At 36.9% G+C, this 23114-nt stretch overlaps 4 protein-coding genes across 4 annotated transcripts; 2 read left to right on the forward strand and 2 right to left on the reverse strand.

The window, feature by feature from the left end:
• Nucleotides 1–3238: 3238 nt before the first annotated feature.
• GCK72_006113 (uncharacterized protein) lies at nucleotides 3239–4054 on the reverse strand (the record flags this gene model as incomplete). Its single annotated transcript, XM_003108930.2, has 3 exons — nucleotides 3239–3397; nucleotides 3446–3556; nucleotides 3626–4054. The coding sequence occupies 3 exons, from the start codon at nucleotides 4052–4054 to the stop codon at nucleotides 3239–3241; spliced, it is 699 nt and encodes a 232-aa protein (XP_003108978.2).
• A 4625-nt stretch (nucleotides 4055–8679) lies between these two features.
• Nucleotides 8680–12003, forward strand: GCK72_006114 (uncharacterized protein; the record flags this gene model as incomplete). Its single annotated transcript, XM_053725481.1, has 12 exons — nucleotides 8680–8734; nucleotides 9274–9470; nucleotides 9766–9887; nucleotides 9939–10298; nucleotides 10354–10773; nucleotides 10860–10910; nucleotides 11031–11111; nucleotides 11156–11179; nucleotides 11224–11286; nucleotides 11488–11635; nucleotides 11682–11789; nucleotides 11839–12003. 12 exons carry the CDS (start codon nucleotides 8680–8682, stop codon nucleotides 12001–12003), a joined length of 1794 nt encoding a protein of 597 aa, XP_053589675.1.
• GCK72_006115 (uncharacterized protein) lies at nucleotides 9282–12013 on the reverse strand (the record flags this gene model as incomplete). The annotated part of the gene is made up of 3 exons (XM_053725482.1): nucleotides 9282–9490; nucleotides 9978–10304; nucleotides 11938–12013. The coding sequence occupies 3 exons, from the start codon at nucleotides 12011–12013 to the stop codon at nucleotides 9282–9284; spliced, it is 612 nt and encodes a 203-aa protein (XP_053589676.1).
• Nucleotides 12014–17999: 5986 nt separating this feature from the next.
• On the forward strand, nucleotides 18000–22707 carry GCK72_006116 (uncharacterized protein; the record flags this gene model as incomplete). Its single annotated transcript, XM_003108876.2, has 6 exons — nucleotides 18000–18132; nucleotides 20852–21102; nucleotides 21152–22062; nucleotides 22112–22313; nucleotides 22387–22494; nucleotides 22543–22707. 6 exons carry the CDS (start codon nucleotides 18000–18002, stop codon nucleotides 22705–22707), a joined length of 1770 nt encoding a protein of 589 aa, XP_003108924.1.
• Between the last annotated feature and the right edge of the window lie 407 nt (nucleotides 22708–23114).

Raw genomic sequence — 23114 nt, forward strand, 5'->3', positions numbered from 1 at the left:
TGAAAATGGAAACAAATCTAAAATCTCATTACAACAAATATTCAAATTGACACCTTCGGAAAAATTCAAAAAGCGACCATCAAATAGAAAAGAGTATTCCTGCAAAAATACAGTGACAAGGTCGATCATTTTTAGGTCACTCACTCCTTTCAAACTGTTTGGTTTTGACTTCTTGATTGATCAGTTTTTCTTCTCCATCGTTTTTCTCATTTCGATTTTTTTTATATGAACATTACCTGAGACTCCACACTATTGTTGAGTTCTTTTCAATATAGTATAAATATTTGAGACGAGTTAATCATTGTAACCTTGAGTGAGTCTTAGCTAAGTTAATAGACATGAAATGATGGACGAAAGGGCGCCGCAACTGACCGCGAAGTTACATAATCCGAGCGGTTCGGTTCAAAAAAGAAATGAGAGAAAAAACAGTAAAAAAAGAGTCGGAAGACGTTTGTCGGTATGCTTTCTGATTGGAATTAAGTTGTTGAAAAAGGAAAATACTCGGGAAAGTCGAGAAACCAATGATCTGTCTGGGAACGACGGTATACTGTAGGTACTGTAGTTACGGAATATTGTATATTATGAAGACAACATGACAGATTAGTGAAAAACAGTTCCAAGATCCAAAACGATGCTCAAATTGCGAATCAGACGTGACCTGAATTCGATCAAGGAATTTCAAAAACTTAGTCATCGTTCCATCAATCTGTTTCTATTTTACTACCACCCTGAGAGATCAACCAAAAAAAGTTCTGTGGCGGGAGAAATGGGCGAACGAATCACTTGATGGTTTCCGCCAAAAGAGGAGAAGAGATATGCCGACAAGAGTGAAAGTGATTGGGTACACTTTGGTTTTTTTGCGATCAGTTTGCTACCTTGAATGAAATATTTCAGGGATGGGTTGTTCAATGAGGTTTGTCGTTTTCTTTTTTTGTGTCAATACGTTCAATTCGTTTTTAATTTCAGGTAGCTCTCTGAAACTCATACACAACGATACGAGGATAATTCCCAGAGTTGTAACAGTTTCGATTTTGAGGAGGCCCGAGTTCGTCACGTGAAATCAAAATTATTCTAATTTTCACGTACTTTTTTTTTCTGTTTTTTCACAAAAGTGTAACTGTTACGTTTCTGTGTTTGTCTTTTTAAAATTCCTTCAATAAAATTTTTTGTGAACAATGTTCCAGTCTAACCAACTTGTCGTTAATCAAATCCTAATAAAGAGAAAGTTTCAAGTATGAGTTAACTTTTCCAGAAAAATTCGACTAGCTGAGAATTCATAAAACTCTGTTAAAAATCACATACTTTTCAAAAATCCGCCAGATTTTAACAATTATGAGTTTCCCATTTTTTGCCAAATACAAAGAGAAAACTGTCGAGGAAAAAAAATTTTCAAATTTGGCCTGTCTTATATATGTATGTCTTATTACTGGTCAGCTTTATTGTTGAAAAGAAACATGCTTTTGAAAATCAAATTTGTTTCACTTCTCCAGAAAACCACATTTCTAATGAGTTCCCACAGAGAAACTTAACCGGAATCATGCGGTAATATCTGAATAAGACCAATAATCAATTGCCTGGTATATACAACAATACCTCTCTCAAAACAGCCAACAAACAACCAAGTAACTCTGCCCAATTACTGCTCTTCTATCTTGTGAGAGCTCTTCTCATGTCACTCTAAAAAGAAACCGCACTACTCGAAAGTGTCCTTGGTACCATCCATGATTTATGGGTCCTTTACTCTCCCGTTCTTCTTATATTTTCCTGTATAATTTCTGAATCACAATGAAATGCGCGAAAGAAAACACTTGAGATCTTCAAATACACACACACGGGCGGCTCCTTCAATTTACCCTCTAATTAACTCTGTTTTACCGCTTTTTTCACCTTACTGACAGATGATTTATTTGACAAAAAGAAGAAGAAAAAGTAGAAGAAGAAGAAGGGAGAAAAAATTGTCAAATAATATTGTTTGCATTAAATTCAAAGATACTTCAAATACATGAAAGAAATGCCGTCAATCATATCTTCATGCTTCTCGCATCATTTCACGCCTTCTAAACGGCATCACCTTTCCGCTTCTGATCAAAAAGAAAACAGATGCCGTTTCAAGAGAAATGGTGTGTAGAGAGAGGAGAACCATCGAAATAAGCCTATTATCATCTGTCGATTCGTCTTAATTTTCAAAATACACTGCTTATCCAATTCAGTATTCCGGAGAGGGGGTGTCACTTCAGATTTGAATCGACTAAATGGGTGTAATCCAGAGAGAACGAAAATGAACGCATTGCGAAATCTCGAGAATGAGGATGGTGGAAACATGCCATCGGAAAAGAAAAAACTGGGACTACCAGGGTCTGTTTGGTATAATTTCAGAAGGGGCAGACTGCTCTGATGGGCATCAGAATGAGGATTGGAATGGCTCAAAGAAGATCAGCTTGATAAGTCTCTCCTCCTTTAAGAAACACCACCTTCCGACATTCCATTTCTACCGTATTCCTTCCACAAAAAGCTCCTAAGAGTCAAAAGTAAATCCGATTCTCCGTTCTTTTTTCACCCCTAATTAGCCAGCCAATGACTTATCAATTCATGCCAATCAAAGCGTGCCGCCCATAATTATTGCCGAGAATCCGCTTATTCTCTCCTCTTCTTTTTCTATGGTTGTCGCTTTTTTGGCGGACAAAAGTCAATTAGACTTCCTCACAGAAAGGTGTATTCTAAAGCGCATTGCTGTTAATTTGTTTGACCAATATATATACAGAAGTGAGGACAAATATTGTCATGAAAAAGAAGGACAAGATAATCCGCACGTATACATTGGTTGTGAACAAGTTGTACCGACAAAAGAGATACCGCTTCGAGAGAAGAATATGTAAACATTGAAAGAGGAAGCGAGAGAGATGGATTACTGTGATCATGACGGTAGCTTTGAGTTATGTAACTCAGTAAGTCATCTGGAGAGTTCATTGCAAAGGTCATTGATTATTAGATTAGCACGTGTATGTTTAGTAACAAATGTAAACATAACAGTTTATGGATTCCAAAGGAGGGATCAGGAGCCAAAAATAAAATGGTACAGACCAAAATGATATTCTTTGATCTCCTGGAAAGCAGTCAAATTTTGAAGTGTGCTCCAATTTTCGAAAATTATTTGTTTTATTTACCAATTCTATTTGACACTGAATAAGGGAAGAAAGAAAATGTAATTTTTGGGCAGGAATATCCAATTAAAAATCAATCATTCTTGAAAAACACAGAGAACATGATTGGCTGTTTCTTTTCCTCTCTCATCCAAAATGATATTTTCAGTCACTTTTCCTCTTCCAAATGTGCTATATCTATGCAGAACACATCTTCTTCCAGGTATTTCCGTTGCTCCGACTGTACCGGCATGAACCTGAAACATATGAATTTGAAAAAGGAGAAGAGACGAAAAATTTCATACCGTGAATTCAGATTCAGGAGCAAGAATGATACCCAATGGAAGCGGAGCTACTGTAACTGTTGCCACACCATCCACGATTCGGGAAAACAAGAAATCATCGAGACATTGATGCTGAAAATGTACTGTTGAACTAAGTTCCTGTCAAACATAGTTAAAAAAATATATGGATAAGTGGCATACCATGTCTCTGCTGTTGTTCTTCAAAACAACATAATCTGGATGAGTTTTCGAAATTGAAATATTTTTGTACCATCTCGAGTCGAAATCTGGTCCAGTTTCAGTGTAGAATTCATTCTCCTCTTGTCCAATTTTCTTCGATGATCTCGTCGATTCCATGTCACACGATTGCTCAGAAACGGAATCATCAACTGATCTCGGAGATAGGATTGGAGTATCAGCAGTCAAACGTTCACTCAGATTCTCAACAGTTTCTTTCAATTCCTCATTTTCAGCTTTAATTTCCGATAATTGAGTCTCCAAATGTTCTCGATTCTCTTGAACCATTCCTAGTTTTAATTTTAGAATTTTGAACTCTTGACTTAAATTTCCAAGAGCAGTTTTTAGCTGAGAGTTTTCAATCAGTAGTTGTTCATTTTTGAGTTGTGCCATGTTAACTGAAAAATTGAAAGAAAAAGGACAATTTTATTGGAAAAAGGGTAAAATAAAGGAAAGTGGAAGAATTGAGTAGAAAGTTGAACTGATAAGACATTCGCCCTCATCATTGAAACTTTCATCGAATCACGAGTTCCTGAGATAAACTTCTAGAATTTTATAGAGTGCGGTGAAACTTCCAGCAGAATCTCTTCAAACACATTTTACATATTGTTTGTCTAGTTATTTTTACACTTTCATATGCAAATATTTCCAATATTTATTCAAAATTGTGGTAAATTATTGTTTTTCAACAAACACCCCAGGAGAAAACTTCATTTGAATACAACCGGAAGGTGATGAGATAGTCAATCAAATTGTAGTAATATACCGCAATTATCCAATTATAAATGTCAGAATGGATGATTAAAACAGGTCATAACCTGGAAAGATTGTTTAGACAGAAGTGACGTTTCTTATTTCAAATATACTGTTATTATATAAAAGGAATATAGAGGTTTGTCTGTGGGTTTGCAATATCCGTAGATCTTTCAGATTTGAAGACATGGCAGCCTCAATATTTTACTCGGAAAGCATTAACACCATAGAAATGAAGAACATTACCTACTTGTTTCCAAGTATAACAAGTGTCAAAGTGTATCAATACCATTGTATCCAACTTTTAGAACATCATTTCCCTCTGATGAGGCTCCAATTACTTTCTTTGTTTCTCTTTCTTTGTTTATAATGTCTCCCATGAAAGAGATACAATTTCCTGTTCGTAGTTACCTGAAAATCTCTGATAAGCAACATAAAAATGACGTCACACCCATAAAAGGGTTGTAACTGAATTGCGTAAACGGTAATTGCATACGGAATATATTGATAGCCTAACTCTCGATACAATCTGAAAAACGGGAAGCATGCAACGATAATGGAGGAGAACACATCTGCTCGGAAGCAGCTAATTATGGAGAGGTGAATGACTTGTAAAGGAGAGAAACACCTGGCCTCTTGGATATCAATCTACAATATACAGTTATTACAAGATTCCGGAGATAACATTTAATGACACAAGGGAGTCACACATTTTGAGATGGAGACGTGGGGGTATGGAGGACAAGAAGTCGGACTTTTTTGGTTATGTTTCAATGTGGAACTTTGTCCCATTTTCTGATTCGATATGAAACAACTTTTCAGATATGAAACCCATTTTCAGACATTTCCAAACCCTTTTTTAACGCTTTGTTCTTTTTTACGCGCGTAAAGTTTACGCACCTGCAACACTCTTTATCACAAAAAACCTATCGGAAATGCTGGAAAGTTGATGTCATTTTGATGAGAAATAATCATTGAAACGTGCGTTGAGTTTGTTTCTTGACTTTTTGCACTTTCAGAACATACTACACATTGATTTGAATTCTCCACATCTGAATAACAAGAACTTTAGTCTAACAAAGAAGAAGAAATTCATTTCTCACCTTTCCTAAAACAAAAAAGATTAACATGACTTAATTTTTGTTTTAAATTTGAATAGTTGAACCCAAGTTAAGAACTAATAGTAAACTGATCGGAGAGCTTATGGATTATTTTTTCTCCGTTCAAATCCCGAATCGTCTTTTTATTATCAAGAGTTGCAAACCAAATAAACTATAGTTTCAGCAGCACAAAAAGTTCAGTTCAAAGAATGATAATGAGTGAAAACGGAATATATCATATATACGTTATACGAAATTGAAAGGAACCAGACAAACAAGTCTATGCGTAAAGAAGAAAATCCCAAATTGACACATTGAGATTGAATTCAGCAGTTCTCGCACCGCATTGTGGTACCGTATTTTTTTCTCAAGATAAGATCTTCGGTTCGCGGTACATCATTTTTATTTCATCAGGTGTTTATAGGTCATCCAGGAAAAGACAGTTAATTAGCGATGTCATTTTCATTTATCTCATTGAATATGGTATTCCCTTCACAAAAACCGAACTTTTCTATTCCTAATAGCTAAAATTTTTGTCATCATTCTTATCAAATTCCTTCGTAATTTTATTGCTCTTTATGTGTATTCACAATTCCAAGTTCAGTTTCAACCGCATCTTGTTTACAATATTTCAATGTCTTCCGTGCCATCCTCCATAATTGTCTTCATATTCTTCCACTATCTTTACTCTCGAAAGATAATAAAAGTTATATTAAAAACGGAAGAAATTGAAACTTTCTCTTTTTCCCCGCAATAATTGTGGCAGAATTCTCAAATATTCCTCACTCTTTCTTTTTTCTTTTGTCAAAAGCTTATCATCAAAAAACCATCCGATCATTCCGTACTACGAGTGAGTCTTTGGTATTTACAACCACAAGGAATGACACAAAAAAAGAAAAAAAGAATGAAAGCAGATGATAGGTTTTAAGAGTATGACGGATTATAATGAAGGTTGGAGAAGTGCCAAAAAAAGTGGGTGAGAAATCAAAGAGTTTGGAGAATAAATGAGAGAAAATGTCAACGGATGTTTAGAAATATTGCAAGACTTAGTTCAACGGAATTCTACAAAAAAATAATGATTTTTTTGTTGATTTCAAACAACCGGGAAGCACGTAATTGGTTTTGAATTCCAACAATTCAGAGTTCGATTAGTGATATATTGGGTATTCCACTTGGGTGTATTCTTTATATTGCACCTAATATAATATTGATGTCTTTGCGGGGATTTCTGTATAGGGAAATGAGTATAAACTGGAAAATAGGACAATTTATCTGCTGGAGACTGCAAGTATTCATTTGAGAGCTCGGTCGTTTTCGGAAAGAGAAGGAATCTAATGTGTGGAGTTTGAATAAAAGCTGTTTAAAAGCTTTTGTATCCATTTTCTCTAATGGGATCGAACACATAACCACAGGCACATTTACATACGTTTCATTGCTTCAGCATCTATCAAATTTTCCTGCTAGCTACTGTAACTGAGACTCGCTTAGAAAATCTTCTAATCTGATAAACACACTTCTTCCCTCTTCATTTTCTAGATTAATTTTAATTTTCCCGAATTTATTCAGTCATTTTAATGACTCATTTGCCATTTCACCCACTTCATTCTCCAACTTCCAAACCACATTCCTTCTTTTAAAAACACAAAACCGTTTCCTCTTTTTTTGCGTCCTCTCCGCGTAATGACGGTTCATTGATAAGAAAAACTTGAGCTCTACTAGGAATTGGAGTATTCGCTATCAGTTCCAACCATCCAAGCCACACTTCTGTAAACAAAAAGTTAGAGAATATGGGAAACGAGGAAAGAGCAGATGATTGTGACAGATTCCATTGAATTGCCATTGAAAAATGAGGGGAAAGGGGGAGAAATGGAATAAAACAAAGGTTAGAAGCTAAGACTGAGCAACAAAAGTTTGCAGAATAAGGTGAGAAAAACCGGAAGACGAATAAGAGTGAGAAACGGAAGTATTGAGAAAAATAGATGAAGTGGAGCATGTTTTCAATTCATAATTCCAGATAATTTTCTAAATAAACTACAGAATCAGCAAATGCATATCATCCACGTCATTTGGCAATCGACTCCTGAACAAATTCCTGAAACCCCATAAAAATTAATTCTAAAATTATATCAGAACAAACTCTTCATTTTTCACATTTTTGTCCAATCAGCCTGATTGACAGCTGGCTTCCATTTACTCTGTGGAGAAGGTGTGGCTGCTGTTTTTTGATTTATAGAAGGACAAATTATTGGGAGAAGCTTATTGAAGCTTTGGGAAACGAGATGTTTGATATCAGATGGAGTTTCCAAATTAAATCAGTACGGTGTAGCGAACACATCTCTGGATTCCTCAATTTGGTTTGAGGAAATACAGTGTTTTTTTCACACTGACATTTAGGAAGAGCACATTTTCAGCTTTTCAATGATAAGTTTTTCTACTCCAGTTGTACTTCTTCAATTCGACTCACGAGAAATGCGGTTGATCTCCATGTGATCAGAGAAGTAAATATGAACTTCGAATGATTCAGGGAATGACCAAACTCTGTCAAAGTTCAACGCTGTATGCATAAGTTCTTTCATTTGGAATATGCAGTATTCTCATAGAGTATTCTTAATTTGAAAACCCGGACAGAATCAGTGAATATTGTTTTGAGAACATTCTACTGTCATAAGTATGTTTACAAACAGACTGAGAACAATTCCGACTCTGAAAACCATCTGAAATCCTTGAATATTTTCGAAATGTCAACTTCCTCATAATGTCAAATGTCATTTTGATTCCTCAAATACAAAGAATGTCAAGAAAGTAGTTTTTCTTTTTCTCTTTTTTTCCCTCTTCAATGTCTCTTTTCTCGGCTGATAAGTCCCCATAAAAGCGAGTGGAATCGAGCATTTTGCCAACTGATAACACTCTTTCTTTGCTCTCTCAAAATGCCATTGTAAAATCAAACCTACTTCGCGTTTTGTACGACGAGACCGAGTCGACTGTTTGGTTTTTCGACTGTTTAGAACATTATTTTGAGATTTTAAAGTTTTAAAGTTTTGGATTCAAAAAGGTGAAATTCCTTTTTACTATCGTATTATTGTTATGATGTTTACTTTTCTACTTCTTCCTCTCTTTTCATTAAAAAACAACAACTTATATATTTCTTATTGAAGGGAATTCATCATGTCGACTTCATACTCGATGCACAGAACCGTTACAACTACATCCACCTCTCAAGGTTAGTTCAATTCTTTTTGAATTCTTTTTCTCACGGTACCATATTCCCACAACATCAATTCGTAGCTTCCTAGGAGAAAAGTTATGATGAGGTGATGGTACGATTAATGAAATGACAGTTTTCTGTGTGAAAAAGATCCCTTTTCTATTGTTCTTTTTTCTTTGTCTCTGATCCTTTTGTCGGCGTTATTGACACTTTCCAGTTGTCTCTTTTACACATTACCGCCTAATCCAAACTTTAATTCTCGATGGATTTGTTGCATTAGAGGGGAGAAAAATGTAGAGGGTCCGATAAGAAATTAGGTAATGTAAGTGAAGATTGGAATTGATAGCGATGATAGTAATCCACTGGAACTGTGTTATCTCGTTCCCTTTGAAAAGTTCTTCATAACATTTTAGAAGTCAACATTTCAATTTTTAGACAATGAGTAAGACTTCCTACACATTTTGACTCATTAACTTATGATAAACTACTTCTCCCACTGCCACTGCATTATAGTAATTCAGTCAACCCTTAGAGTAATTGGTTCTTTTTTGAAGGGTACGGATCAGCCAGCCATGCAGCTGAAGAATTCGTCGCCGCTGCTGAGCGTGAGAAGCAAGAAATGCAACAATTGAACTCTCGCCTTGAGGCATACATCAGCCGTGTCCGTCAGTTGGAGGATCGTAACAAGGAACTCGTCATTGAATTGGATTCTCTTCGTGGATCCCTTGGAAATGACATCGGACAAATTAAGGTTTGAAATTGGGAAACTTTCTGAAATTAGAGCAGAAACTGAAACTCATTTACACACAGTTGTTGACACTCTTTCAGTCTTATCAGTGATATTAAATGGTTCTCAAACAAAGCGCGGCCAAATGTGCAGGCATAAGGAATTTTAGAAAAGGATAGAGATAGAGGGAGAATGGCATTGATAAGATGACAAGTAGTTTCTCTTTGTGTTGGTTGGAAATATGGGTGTGGACGAGAATGAAAATGAAATAAAATTGGGGTAAAGAAAAGGGAACTTAATTGAATTGTATTTCTTTCAGTTCAAATTCAATGACTCACTCGTCAAAGTTCGTCGTGATATCAGTGAAGCTCATGCTGGAACAATCGGAGTTGAGGTCAAGGTCAACCGTTTGAGAGATGATTTGAACGATTACAGACACAGGTTAGATATTTAAAAAAAGTTGAATGTATGTTCCTAATTAATAACTTATAGATACGAGGAGGCTCGTCGTGAAGTCGAAAGAGAGAAGACCACTTGGGGAGGAGCTATTTCTCAAGCTCAAGCTGAACTTGACACAAATAAGTCCCGTTATGCCGCCATTTTGGACGAGGAGAAAAGATTGTATGCCGAGCAAGATCAACTTTATCTTCAACTCGCTGCCGCCAAGGACGAGCTTGATGCGGCTATTGCTGACCGTCTCCGTCTTCAAGCTGAAGAAGATGATCTCAAGATTGAATTGGAATTCTTGGGAAGAATCCACGCTCAAGAGATCACCGAGCTCCGTGCTCTTCTTGCTCAGGCCCCAGCTGACACCAGAGAGTTCTTCAAGAACGAATTGGCCCTTGCCATCAGGTAAGACTGAAAGGAAACCAGAATCTAATTCATCTCATTTGATTAAAATTTACAGAGAAATCAAGGCCGAGTACGACAAGATCATCCAAACCACCAAGGTTGATCTCGAGACTATCTTCCAAACCAAGATTGCCGCCGTCGAGGCTTCAGTTGCCTCCAAGAACGAGGCTGCTACCTTCCGTCAAGAAGAGATCAGAAAGATGAATGAGAGCATCACCTCATTGAGAGCCAAGCTTTCAGAGCTCGAGGCCCGTAATGCTGCTTTGGAGAGAGAAGCCAACACCCTCCAGATCCAACTCGGAGAAGACCAGAGAGCATACGAATCAGAGCTCGCTAAGAGAGACAGTGCCCTCCGATTCATGCGTGAGGACTGCCAGACTTTGATTGCTGAACTTCAAGCTCTTCTCAACACCAAGCAGACTTTGGATACTGAAATTGCCATCTACAGAAAGCTTGTTGAGTCTGAAGAAGGAAGGTAAGAATACGAAATCATACAATCAGGAGACACTTTTCTTCATTTCAATCCTGTATTCATTTCGATTATTCTTAAATATTTCTCAGATTCAATCACATTGGACAGGGGGTTGTAGTTCAACAACAGGAAGTTCAAAGGTTCGGTAGCTGTACTTGCTTCGTAGCTCTCTCTCTTATCACTATACTGATAAAAACGTAGTTGAGAATTAGTAATTGCACGTAGTAGTTTAGTTTCAATTCTTTCTATTCCGGATTCAGACATCAAGGGGGCTCTTCTTCTATCGTAATGTCTGATCAACGTCATTCTGAGAGCCACCATCACCATCAACAACACCAGGAGTATGATTCTAGTTTTTAATTTCCTTTATTTTGTTTAATTTCAGTGTTTATCCACAAGGAACATTGAGGTATTTAGTTGATAGTATATAGTCTAGATTTCTAGTTTTCTTAGATATTCTCAACAACACGAAGCGAACATTGGTCGGGGTACAACTGTATTCATTCCTGATAAAAGGTTCTAGGGATACTGTAGTTTACAATCGCTTTCACGTGCATTCAACACTTGCACAATGTATTAAAAACTCACTTTGCACTTCCTGTCTTCTCACTTTGCTTTCTTATTTTTGTTCATAGCGGGAAGCTTTGGACCTCTACTATAGTGCACACTCAGCTTCAATTCTTTCGAGTTTCCTTGTCCACAATCAGATAATTTCAGAGTTGGAACATACGAACAAGACACTTATGACTCTGGAGAGGTTCAAACTCGTTCCACTTTCAAGAGACACGCCAAGGGAAATGTGAGCATTGTTGAGTGCGATCCAACTGGAAAATACATTATTCTCGAGAACACCAGCGGAAACATTGTGAGTTTTTGTTGAGCCTAACATACTTGGAAATAAATTATTTCAGGCCGAAGACGTCAGCCACTTCGAAATCCGTCGTGTCATTGACAAGACTCCATCCTTCACTTTCCACCTTCCAGCCCACTCCGTCATTCACCCACATGGACACCTCAAGGTATCACTTTTCTCGAACTCAGCTAATAATCAAATGTAATTTTTTCCAGATTTACGGACGTAATACCGGCGGAATCCACTCTCCTCCAGATTCAATTGTAATGGAATCTTATCCATCATGGGGACAAGGAACAGTTGTTGAAACCTACTTGTACAATTCTCATGGAATTGAAAAGGCTTCTCATATCCAGACGACGTCTGCTTCTTCTCGTTAAGAACATTCATCTTCTAGACCTCTTTTCGATGAATGTTTCTTCTCTCTCTATTTCTGAAATGCCCATTGAATCCTTTCCCTTCATTCCTCACTTCCAACTCCTTCCATCATCGTACATACATTCCAATCCAATTGTTCCTTTTTTTCCAAATAAACCTTTTTTGAAACTGAAATTTCGTGTTCCCTTCTTTACTTTATCATCTTTTCGTTTTTTCCCTTTTCTCTTGTTGCAAAAAGTCGTTGATGATTATTGGTGGGCCCTGCGAAACGCGCGTAGGTAGGTAGCCAAATGTTTGTGAAATGGCTAAAGAAGCTTACGGAGGACTACGTTTCTACAATTAATTCTTCTTCTTTTTGCCTGCCCGCCCGCGCACTTTCCCGAAGGAGCAAGCAAAAAAGTTTAGAAATACGAGCAAAATGAGCAAAAAAGATTTGTGAATTTCGAAATTTCGCGTTGTGAAACAATGAACTGGATTTTAAATAAATGAGGTTAAGTTTGGCGAGAAAAGAGAAATGAATGATCAGTGATTAATGAGCAAATGTTCAAAATAAATAATTCGAAAAGTGGACTGAATCAGAACCCTGAGTTGAAAATTCTGAAATTAAAACTGAATTAAAAATATATGTACCTTTTTCTACAGTGTTCTAATTTGGGTTGTACGGATTGAAATCTACACAATACCAAAATAAAAGAGTCTGGAAACTGAGGACTTCAACATTTTCCAGCATTGATGAATTTGGGCAGTTTCGAAAAAAAAGAAATGATTCAAAAAGTTCTGAACATGTATCTGATCCTTTTTTGCTGAAACTTCGGAGGATGATGCAAAATCGTCGTCATCAGATGCCCTCCTGTTCATTTCCTACATGACAATCTAAACTTCAGCCCAGTCCAGAACTTTAGCCTACCAGACTGGATACATTCTCACGTATTTCTTTTTCCAGAATCTTCTTTTTTCCTTCCCAAAACACACATTTTCATCACCTCTCCCCACTATTTACTTTCCAATCCCTCGTCCGATTCCGATGAGCCGAAACGATGAGGACAACCAAGTTAGCAGCAAAAAACGAACCAATGTTCCACTAATCCGTCGATGAAACTTTGTATTTGTGTCAAAAAGAAGAGACAAATATTGATGCCAATTGGATAAAAAATAGAGAACTGGCTTGAATTGTGAATCCGATTTGTGGCATTACTTTTCCCATTTCTAGTAGTTGTCGCATTGTAAGAAAACATTTCTATCTGTCTTGATCTTGTCTCCTATGGTTGAGATATCATGATGTATTTTTCTTGCAACTAAAGTATCATTCCTCCCGGTATTCAACCTGAACACCGAATCTCTGGGATTACCGACTCTTCACCTCAAACACAGCACTGCAACAGAAGATTCTGCAACCCTGAACCGTATCAATCCAGCCCGTTTCCCTCATTTTTCTGTTGAAAACTTCAAGAACTTTCGCAGTTGAATCGTTATGTAAAAGTGAGGGTATTTGTCATGAATCAACATCTATTTGTAAATGCGCCTAACTCGGGTAGTTGACGAAAGAAGAGGAAAAAAGAAGAGAGAAATAGGAAGAGAGAGCTGCCATCGGACAGAGGAGGCGCCCGTGCGCAAGCAACGAGAAACCGGCTTATACGGTTGTAGTGGCTGCGCTTCGGAATACTGAATACCGAAAAGTTTTGAAGGGAAAAAGGATGGAAAGCAATGTGTAGAAATTTCACTCATCTGTTGTGTTTATGATGACAAATTCTGTTGGTTTCGTACACAACCTACACCTTTTCTCTAGACTGTAATTCGGATATTCTGACATTTGTTTTTTCAAGCTGACCGGGTAGTAGTAATACTATCGAAACAGTTGAACTATTGAAACCATAACTGACATTTTAATGCTTTTCCCGATTGCAAGTTCCAGCAGATCATCCAGATTGTTCTCAGCCGAAGATGAAAATTCCCACAAAACTGTCAGAATAGGTTTTCAACCTAAATTGGATTAGTAAAAGTTTTGGGGAATTTTGGGAGGGTATGATTCTGTAAGCGTATTTTAAACTGTCCATTGGATCGAACATTTTACAGCAGTAATATAATTAAAATTTGAATATTGGCAATGATCAATACATTCCAAGCCAAGGTGCCTTTGGGTAGATATGGACAAACTACTGACAATTTCATTTATGATTCTGACGATTTCTTTTTGAATGATCCTAGTACAAGACCATCAGAGAGGAGTGGAAAACTCCGAGCATTTTTTGAGGAGTTGGTTCTGAGTCTGTGTTCTCAACAACTCTTTTTTCATTTGTTTCGACGTGATGTTATAAGAAATCGAACTATTCGGAACGACTTTTGGTTTTTCTGGTTCTTCTTTCCTTCACAAATCAACCAAATTTCCCAGAAGAAAGTAATCTTTTAGTCAATAAAACATACAAACGGGAACATCTTTTTTTCGTTTTGAAACCCTGAGGACACTCATCTCTTTTTTCTTCGACTCAAACCTAATAAACCAACAACAAAAACTCTCTTTTCAAAACGTTTCTTTTTGTGTGCCGCCCTGTATAAAACTGGTTAGAAGATGATGACAAGTATCCAGACGACACCAATTAGAAGGCGTTCCTCTCTCGCCTTTTTCTCATTTTTTGTCACTTTTTGTACGTGTCCTCCCACATAAAAAGAGGGAAGAGACACACCCATTTGAGTCATCAAAAGAGAACGAAAAATGAAGATGAAAAGTATAAATTGGGTGGATTTAGTTGCCTTCTTTGCATGTTTCTGTGTTCATTTGTTGTTATTTCTGGAAGTTCCACGGGTTTCTTGAACACAAATCGTTTTCTATTCCCGATTGCCTAACTAAACTATTTCTCCTCTTTTCATAGTTTTGTCCGATTGAAATCAAGCAGGTCACTCACTTGAATTCACTCTCAATAGACCTCTCTCCTCGTCATCTCGTTTTGTGTACAGTACAGGATTACATTTTTATTTGCATTATTATTATTCTCCATCAATTATTATTCAGTTTAGTTGTACTCAGTTCCAGTTTCAAACGTTTCGAATTAGATGAACTCAAGGGAGAACATCTGATCATGCAATGAAGTTAATGAATATCCATTTTCGGAAGGAAATGATTTATAGAAACACAATACATTTGACCTTGATATGCTTTGACTATGGATTCTACATTAAGTGATAATATCGCGAAACTTTTTTTGCAGCAAGAACAGATATTCTAGAAATTAAGAAACTCATTTTTCTGAAATCGAATTGACAGCCGTATTTGGAAACACATTGTGAGCCTTCTGAGTCAGATCAGAATAGTCAGAAACTAAGTAAATTTAAGTAAGCTCCGGGGGTTTCGGTATTTCCCAACATGAACCAGAACTTCCAGACGTCAAAACTGCGCAAAAGCCTTCAGAATATGTCGCTGATCTTTCGAAAAAACTGTTACTCATCGAACTCTCTCCTCCCAAAAAGTCTGAAAGTGATCAAAAACCCAATTTCTGTACACAACCTCCTTCTCTTACTATTCATTTCAAACCCAATCATCATCTTTCCAACTTTTTTCTTGGTTCTGTTCCATTTCATTTCTCCTCCCACTTTTCCGTTTTCCTTGTTCCGATTCCTCTTCGTCCGAATCGAAGAAAATTGGGCGTCGTCCCGTTTTCTGAATAGAAAATGGTTGGACGACAGAAGAAGAATCGAATCCAGTTGAAACGAAGAATGAGGGAAAAAAAGGAGAAAAGAAGTCGAAGGAGGACGTCGACCAACCGTAAAACGCCCCCATCACTTTTGACTTCAATTTGCTTTTTCAAGGTTTAGCCTCTCTTCTTCCATAACATCAAATCCCATTTTCGAGAATCATTTCCCGAAATTCAAACTATTTCTTATTTCGAAAAGTTTCCTCGAGTTTTTTTCTTTTTTCTATTTTTATGATCTACATAAGACGGTATAAAACTATGCCTAATCCATCGTTTCATTTTTCTCGTTTACAATTTTTCACTTTCTTCCTCTTTTTTCCATCAAACCATCGAAAACCAGCAGTCGAAGAATACCATTAATAATTGGAAAGAAAATGAATTCATCTGAAAAAAGTAACAAAAAATGAAACAACAAGAATTATGACTAGTACTGACTGGATATATATAAAATGATTGATTGAAATCCGATTGGCTTTTTTTTCAAAATGAAGTATGGGAACGGTTTTGGTAGCAGTATTATTAGAGTTTGAAAAGAAACATAGATCAAAAATATTCAATTATACTTGGAATCGTAGACTATTGACATATTGATATGGACCACATGACCCAGACATCAGATAGACCTAGATAGACTACGGTAGTTTTCAATGTGAGTGAAGTGAGCACAAACATCAATAGTTCGTCAACCATTATCAACCAATTATGAAAAGTTGAGAAAGCGACAGTTCCTGGAAGGAGTTTCAGAGAATAAGTTTATAAAATTAAAATTCTTCCTTCCGAAAATCGATAAAACAGAGAATAATAGATCTCTATTTTTCTCGTTTTCCAACCTATTCATGGTTCCCATCCATTAAACCAAAACACATTGTTAACAGTGTCCTCACCCATCCATTTCCCTCACTAACATCTCCCTCGAAATCATTTCTCTTTTTGTCCTTGACTGTGTGATAATCGGTCTTTTTCCCTCTTATTTCGAAAAAGTAGTCGTCATCTCTTCCGTGAAAAAACCACGTAGTTTTGTCCCGCCAAACTCATCATTTCGAGAAATGAAGCGGCGCAGAGAAAGAAGGAGGAACGCAAATAGCAGCTCGTTTTTCGACGGTTCGGCAACAAAATGGGGGCGGAGCCAGGAGAGGGGCGCTTCTCAGGGCGCCTCATCGACCTCCCGACGAGAGAACCGTCCTCACAATACCCTTTGGGTATTCTGTAGAAATGCTTGTGTGTGTGTGTCTTTCCGATTTCTTTTTTTGCTTCGCTCTACTTTTTTCATCTGCTCCGAGAGCAGCAGCAACCATGTCTTTCTTAACTTTCATTCAGTTACTGTGGAACTGTCTGTGGGAAGAAAAATGAGTAATCAGACTGAATAGTTTCGGATTTCAATGTTAATTTAGAATTGGTCACTCGTTTTTTATGAGTCTTAAACTCAATGACTAATATAATATGACACCCACTTGTTCCTTTATTTTTAAATAAAAAAACTTTCGGAGCCAAGGGCACCGAAGTATCTGGGGTTTTCCTTTATCTGAAAACTTATAGCATCACAGATTCTTTTTTACATTTATTTTTACAAAAACGGGAGCTATTAAGAAAACCGTTTTCATTCAACTTGAAATTTGTAAGTGAAGTCAATAAAAGTAAGTGAAATAGTAATTGCGAAATTTTTATCATAACTCAGAAAATTTATCGGTCTCTTATCCCGCTTAGCTCAATTGATGCCTGAAATAATCAATTGATTCTGCGTTTTCCTTCAATCTCGGATCAATATTCTTCGTTGCGTTTTTCTCTTTAAAAAGATATAATTTCAGTTTTTCGAAAAGTTTCAAAAATCTCTCTGATATAGAAGGAAAAATGCAACATTTCTAGACCCTCTTCCCCACTGTCTCCCATTTCTTGCAAATTTCTTGTATTGCACAATGCGCGAAATTCAATCTTCATTGTTCCACCAATTTCATCGGAAGAATGTGTCTTTCAATTTGTTTGACACGTTAACATGACTCATTTCTTTCCCTTGATTTCCATGAACAAAATGGGGCGTGTCCAACCCAAATTTCCCTCTCCTCCCACCACCTCCTCCACCTTATTTGTTTTCTGCTGATGTTTTTTTGTGAGGTGTACTCAAAAAAATGTTGAACATATATATGAGCGTTTGTGTTTGTAGAAAACCGGCCATTTGGGTTTTGATAAGGAACAAATTGGATGGAGCAACACATCGAAACATACCCACTCGTTCTCTTTTTTACTTTTCCGTTCCCTCTTGATCTGATATTTCTGAAAATATAATTTATTTGCAGGTAGTGTCAAACTTTTGAAGAATGTCGTCTCAAAAGGAGTCTTCCGAGTACGAGATCCAATATAGATCAACTATTCAACCGAGAACTGCCGTTCGTTCTCAATCTCGTCAGTCTGGAAATTATGTCTCCGGAGGAAATGGAGCCGCTTCTGGAGGTTAGTTCTCTTCTTCGAATCTGAAACATTTCGGTTTCAAGTTAAAATAATAGTTGAAATATGAACTGGACCGGTCTTCTAGATGACCCTAATTCGAGTTGACACTCTTCGAATCAACTGAACTACAGTTCCCCTTTTTCTCTCTCTTTCTCTATTTCTATGTTTATTATTTATCCAATTCTCTCTCTTTCCTTTTTCCTCTTTTCATCCGTAATTATGTATTCGGATTCAATGCGAATTAGTGAACGGATGCATCAATCGAACCGAACACTTTACTATTCCATCCGATCAAAAGAAAAAAACTTTTTTGGGAAGGTTTTCATTTTGAAATCAATTGGAGGATGAAGTAAATATTGGTTTTTACAGTACTGTATACAAAAAATTGAGGGTGGAAAATATAAATATAGATGAAAAAAGGAAGAGATAGAGTCGTTATCAGTGCGAACGTGTTGATACTTTGGCAAAAATGAAAAGAGAATGCTAAAGAAAAAGTTGGATTTGTGACTGGAGTGGGCACGAGAAAGTATAGGAAATAACTGATTGGAGAGGAAATATTTTAGAGGTCTTGGACTTAAAAAATGTTATTAGCTACCAATTCATATTTTTCTGAAACATCATCATCAGATCTTCCGAACTCAAATAGAGATGCAATGCCAATAACTTTCTGGAACTCATTCTATTAGAGTACTGTAATTTCAGAACTCCAAAATTTCCGATGTTATTGGGAAACTTATGTCCTCTGATCTCATTCCATTTTTTTGAGTTTTTGTTTGCTCACGTGGTAAAAATCACAACTTTTCAATCAAGAAACCGGTTTTTCGTGTACTTTAGCGTGACAAATTTATAGGAAACACTTCTGAATTTTTGAAAAATATTATTGGAAAATTAGGAGTTTAACCAACAAATATTCTAGGTTCAGAATCCCTTTTCATTGACAATACCCACAATTTCTACTTTTTAGGTCGAATTCATTTAATCGTATTCTATTTGAATTAAACAGTGACCCTTCCGAAAATCTCACAAATCTCTTTTCTCAAACCATTCTCGATTAACATAATCTCCGGAATCCCTCCCAAAACAGACATGTTTCGAATACTAAAAGTTTCCAAAATTCAAAGTGCATCGTCACATTAAAACTCACAGTTCGCTGGCAAATATACCATTGAATATAAATAAAAAATGGCAACATTTTGGGACATAAAACCTCCAAAAGCAAATAACAAAAAAAGATTTCAGACATTTTTGAATGAAACTTTTTTCATTTTTTACCAGTTGAGAATACATAAATAAAAAAGAGACATTGAGCCGATTGAGTCAACAGAATGTTTAGTTTTGTTGTTTCTTGAGCACACTTTCCGCCGGCTGACGGCTCGAATGCACTTGAAAACTCGACGGACTTTGACAAAAATCAACGGGATTTCATCGATTTTAATTTTGTTTTTTTTTCAATTGTAATATCCCGAAAGTTGATTAAATTTACATTTTGTCCCCTTTTACTATTGAAAAAATAGTTACGAAATAGATGAGAAATAGGTGAGAAAGGGGATGACCACACCCATACAAAAGGGGGTATTCTTGAGTGACAGAAATGAGAAAACACCCTTTTTTTATGTGATTAGTCATTCCAACTTGAAATAAATGGGCGATGGAACAGAAGAAAATGGGAGTGACAAATGAACATTTATTCTATTGATAGCAAGATGATGATAAGATTTATGAGAGAGATGAGATGTTCTATTTAAAAGAGTGGGAGGATTCATTGGATTTGTCAGAATATATTTGCTTTCTTATTTTGTTTTCGGACAGGGATTGGTTCAAGTTAATCAATTTTCGAACTTAAACTTACGTCGCTAAACTTCTTCATTAAATTTCAGAAAATTCACTGATAACTTTCTGAACAAAATAATTCACAATTTGATTTATTTTTCAATAAAGAAAAGATAAAAACGTATTCAGAACTTCTCTGAGCCTGTATTCGGAGTCTGATTTTGTACTATTCTTGAGAATCTGAACTTTTTTGAGGAAACTCTCCTATATCTTGAAGTTATTCTAGAAAAAAAAACAGATAAATTTGATTCGAAACCAATTAATCCCTCCCGCAATTAAAAAGATTAAATGAGTTGATCAGATATCTTGAAGATGCTTATCTCTTGACTCCGCCCACCACAACCTTGACGCCTTCTCAATCTCCTCCTATTTCTTCCAATTCATCTCGATTCTTATTCATTTCATAGGCAAAGTCAACTCGCATTTCGTACGTATTCATTCTATTTATCACTACAATATCTTCTTCTCTTCTCCTTTTTCTTTTTCATCATCATCAGTGATGATCGGAAGGCAACTATCGACACACCTTCATTCTTTCTCTCTATATTTCTCTCGAGTCTCTCTTAATTCAATACTATTTTCTTGTTTGGGTGGAGTATGTTTAGAAGAGGGTCAGGTCGTCGATTTCCGTTATTTTGCATAGTGTTTGTGTCATTGCCAATTTTAGTTTCTATACCGTTTTTATTTGTTTTTCATTTTCGAATCCATCAACTCTTCCATCTCTCTTTTTCTAAATTTCTGAATTTTCAAGACTCCCCAAATCACAAATGGAGGCTGAATCAGCACCACAAGCACCCGTATCTGGAGGTAAATCATCTAGAAGACCGGTTCAAATAACAATTAAAACAGATAAATTATACAATATAATATAATTATCATAAAATATATTCAGGACGTGTTCTGAAGATGGTCACCGAAATGGGATCAGCTACAGTCGGAGGAATCTCTCCAGCCCTTTCCGCCAATGCCGCTAAATCGTTCCTTGAGGCGACTGATAAGGAAAAGAAGACACTTCAAGGACTCAACGATCGTCTCGGAAACTATATCGATCGAGTGAAGAAACTTGAGGAGCAAAACAGAAAATTGGTTGCTGACTTGGATGAGCTTCGTGGAAAATGGGGAAAGGACACTTCTGAAATCAAGGTTTCTATTTTTCATAATGTTTCTTATTACTGATTATTTCGTTTTTCAGATCAAATACTCTGAATCCTTGTCCACTGCTCGCAAAGACATCGATGATGCTGCTCGCAGAAAGGCCGAGATTGACGTTAAAGTCCAAAGACTGAAGGATGATTTGGCTGAGTACAGATCCAGATACGAAGATATTCAACACCGTCGTGAGGGAGATCGTGAAAAGATCAATCAATGGACGAATGCCATCGCTGATGCTCAATCCGAGCTCGAGATGCTCCGTGCTCGTTACAAGCAATTGACTGATGAGGAGAAACGTTTGAACGGAGACAACGCAAGAATCTGGGAGGAGCTCCAGAAGGCCAGAAGCGATCTTGATGACGAGACGATCGGCAGAATTGACTTCCAGAACCAAGTGCAAACTTTGATGGAGGAACTCGAATTCTTGAGAAGAGTTCATGAGCAAGAAGTCAAGGAACTCCAAGCTCTTCTCGCTCAAGCCCCAGCTGACACGAGAGAGTTCTTTAAGAACGAATTGGCTCTCGCTATTCGTGACATCAAGGATGAGTACGATTACATTGCAAAACAAGGAAAGCAAGACATGGAATCCTGGTACAAACTCAAGGTCTCCGAAGTCCAAGGATCAGCCAACCGTGCTGCCATGGAGTCGAACTTCCAGAGAGATGAGGTCAAGAGAATGAGAGACAATATTGGAGATCTTCGTGGAAAATTGGGAGATTTGGAAGGAAAGAATGCTATTTTGGAGAAGGAAGTTCAGAACTTGAACTACCAATTGGCCGACGATCAAAGACAATACGAGACTGCTCTCAACGACAGAGATGCCACTTTGAGAAGAATGCGTGAGGAATGCCAAACATTGGTTGCCGAGCTTCAAGCTCTTTTGGATACCAAACAAATGTTGGATGCTGAAATCGCCATCTACAGAAAGATGCTCGAGCAAGAAGAGAGCAGGTGGGTAGAGTTCAGATTAGATGTGGAGAATTATTCTGGGAATTTTCAGAGTCGGCCTCACCCAAATGGTCGAGCAAGCCGTCAAGACCCACTCCCTTCAACAACAAGAGAACACCGATTCGACCAGATCGGTTCGCGGAGAAGTATCAACTAAGACTACTTTCCAGAGATCTGCCAAGGGAAATGTGACTATTTCTGAGTGTGATCCAAATGGAAAGTTCATCAAGATTGAGAACTCGAGCAGAAACAAGGTAAGCGGTTTATTAGAGGATGAACCAGGAGGACCGGTTCTCAAGAAAATGAAAAAAAAAGAAATAATTTCAGGATGAGAACGTCGGTGAGCACAAGATCAAGAGAAAGTTGGACGGAAGACGCGAGATTGTCTACACTATTCCAGCCAACGTTACCATCAAGCCATTGAAGAACTTGACGGTTAGTTTCGAGACACTCACAATCTGGTCTTCATCCCTAATATTTTAGATCTATGCTCGTGACCAAGGAGGCATCAACAATCCACCAGAGTCTCTCGTTTTCGACGGTGAAAATACATGGGGAATCGGAGCCAACGTTGTGACGTCATTGGTGAACAAAGATGGAGAGGAGCGTGCTACTCACACCCAGAAGACTATTCAATCTGGACAATAAACTAATCAACTTCTCTCTTAACTTCTTCTCTTATTTCACTCAAGTTCTCTAGTTTCTGTCCATAATTTTTCTTGATAGTCCGTCTCGGTTTTCTTTACTTCTTTAAAATTGATTCAAACTGCCTAACAACTGACCAAAATATTGAATTTGCTTTTTTTCTTTAAATTTCTAACAAAAAAACTCTGAAAACTCAAAAAAAATTGGCAATTCCCTTCATAATTCACTGCTTTTTTGTTCAAACTTCATCCGTTCCTTCGCTCATTTTTCACTCCGAAAACTCTTTCTTAAAATCGTTTTTTTCTCTTCAAACTTTAATAAAATTCTTTATTCAATTATCATTAAATATTCGTTGGGCAATAAATTTCAGCTTAATTGGAAAATGAGATAATATAATAACTTAAAATCAA

Source organism: Caenorhabditis remanei, chromosome II, assembly GCF_010183535.1.
Source record: "Caenorhabditis remanei strain PX506 chromosome II, whole genome shotgun sequence".
Taxonomy (NCBI): Eukaryota; Metazoa; Nematoda; class Chromadorea; order Rhabditida; family Rhabditidae; genus Caenorhabditis; species Caenorhabditis remanei.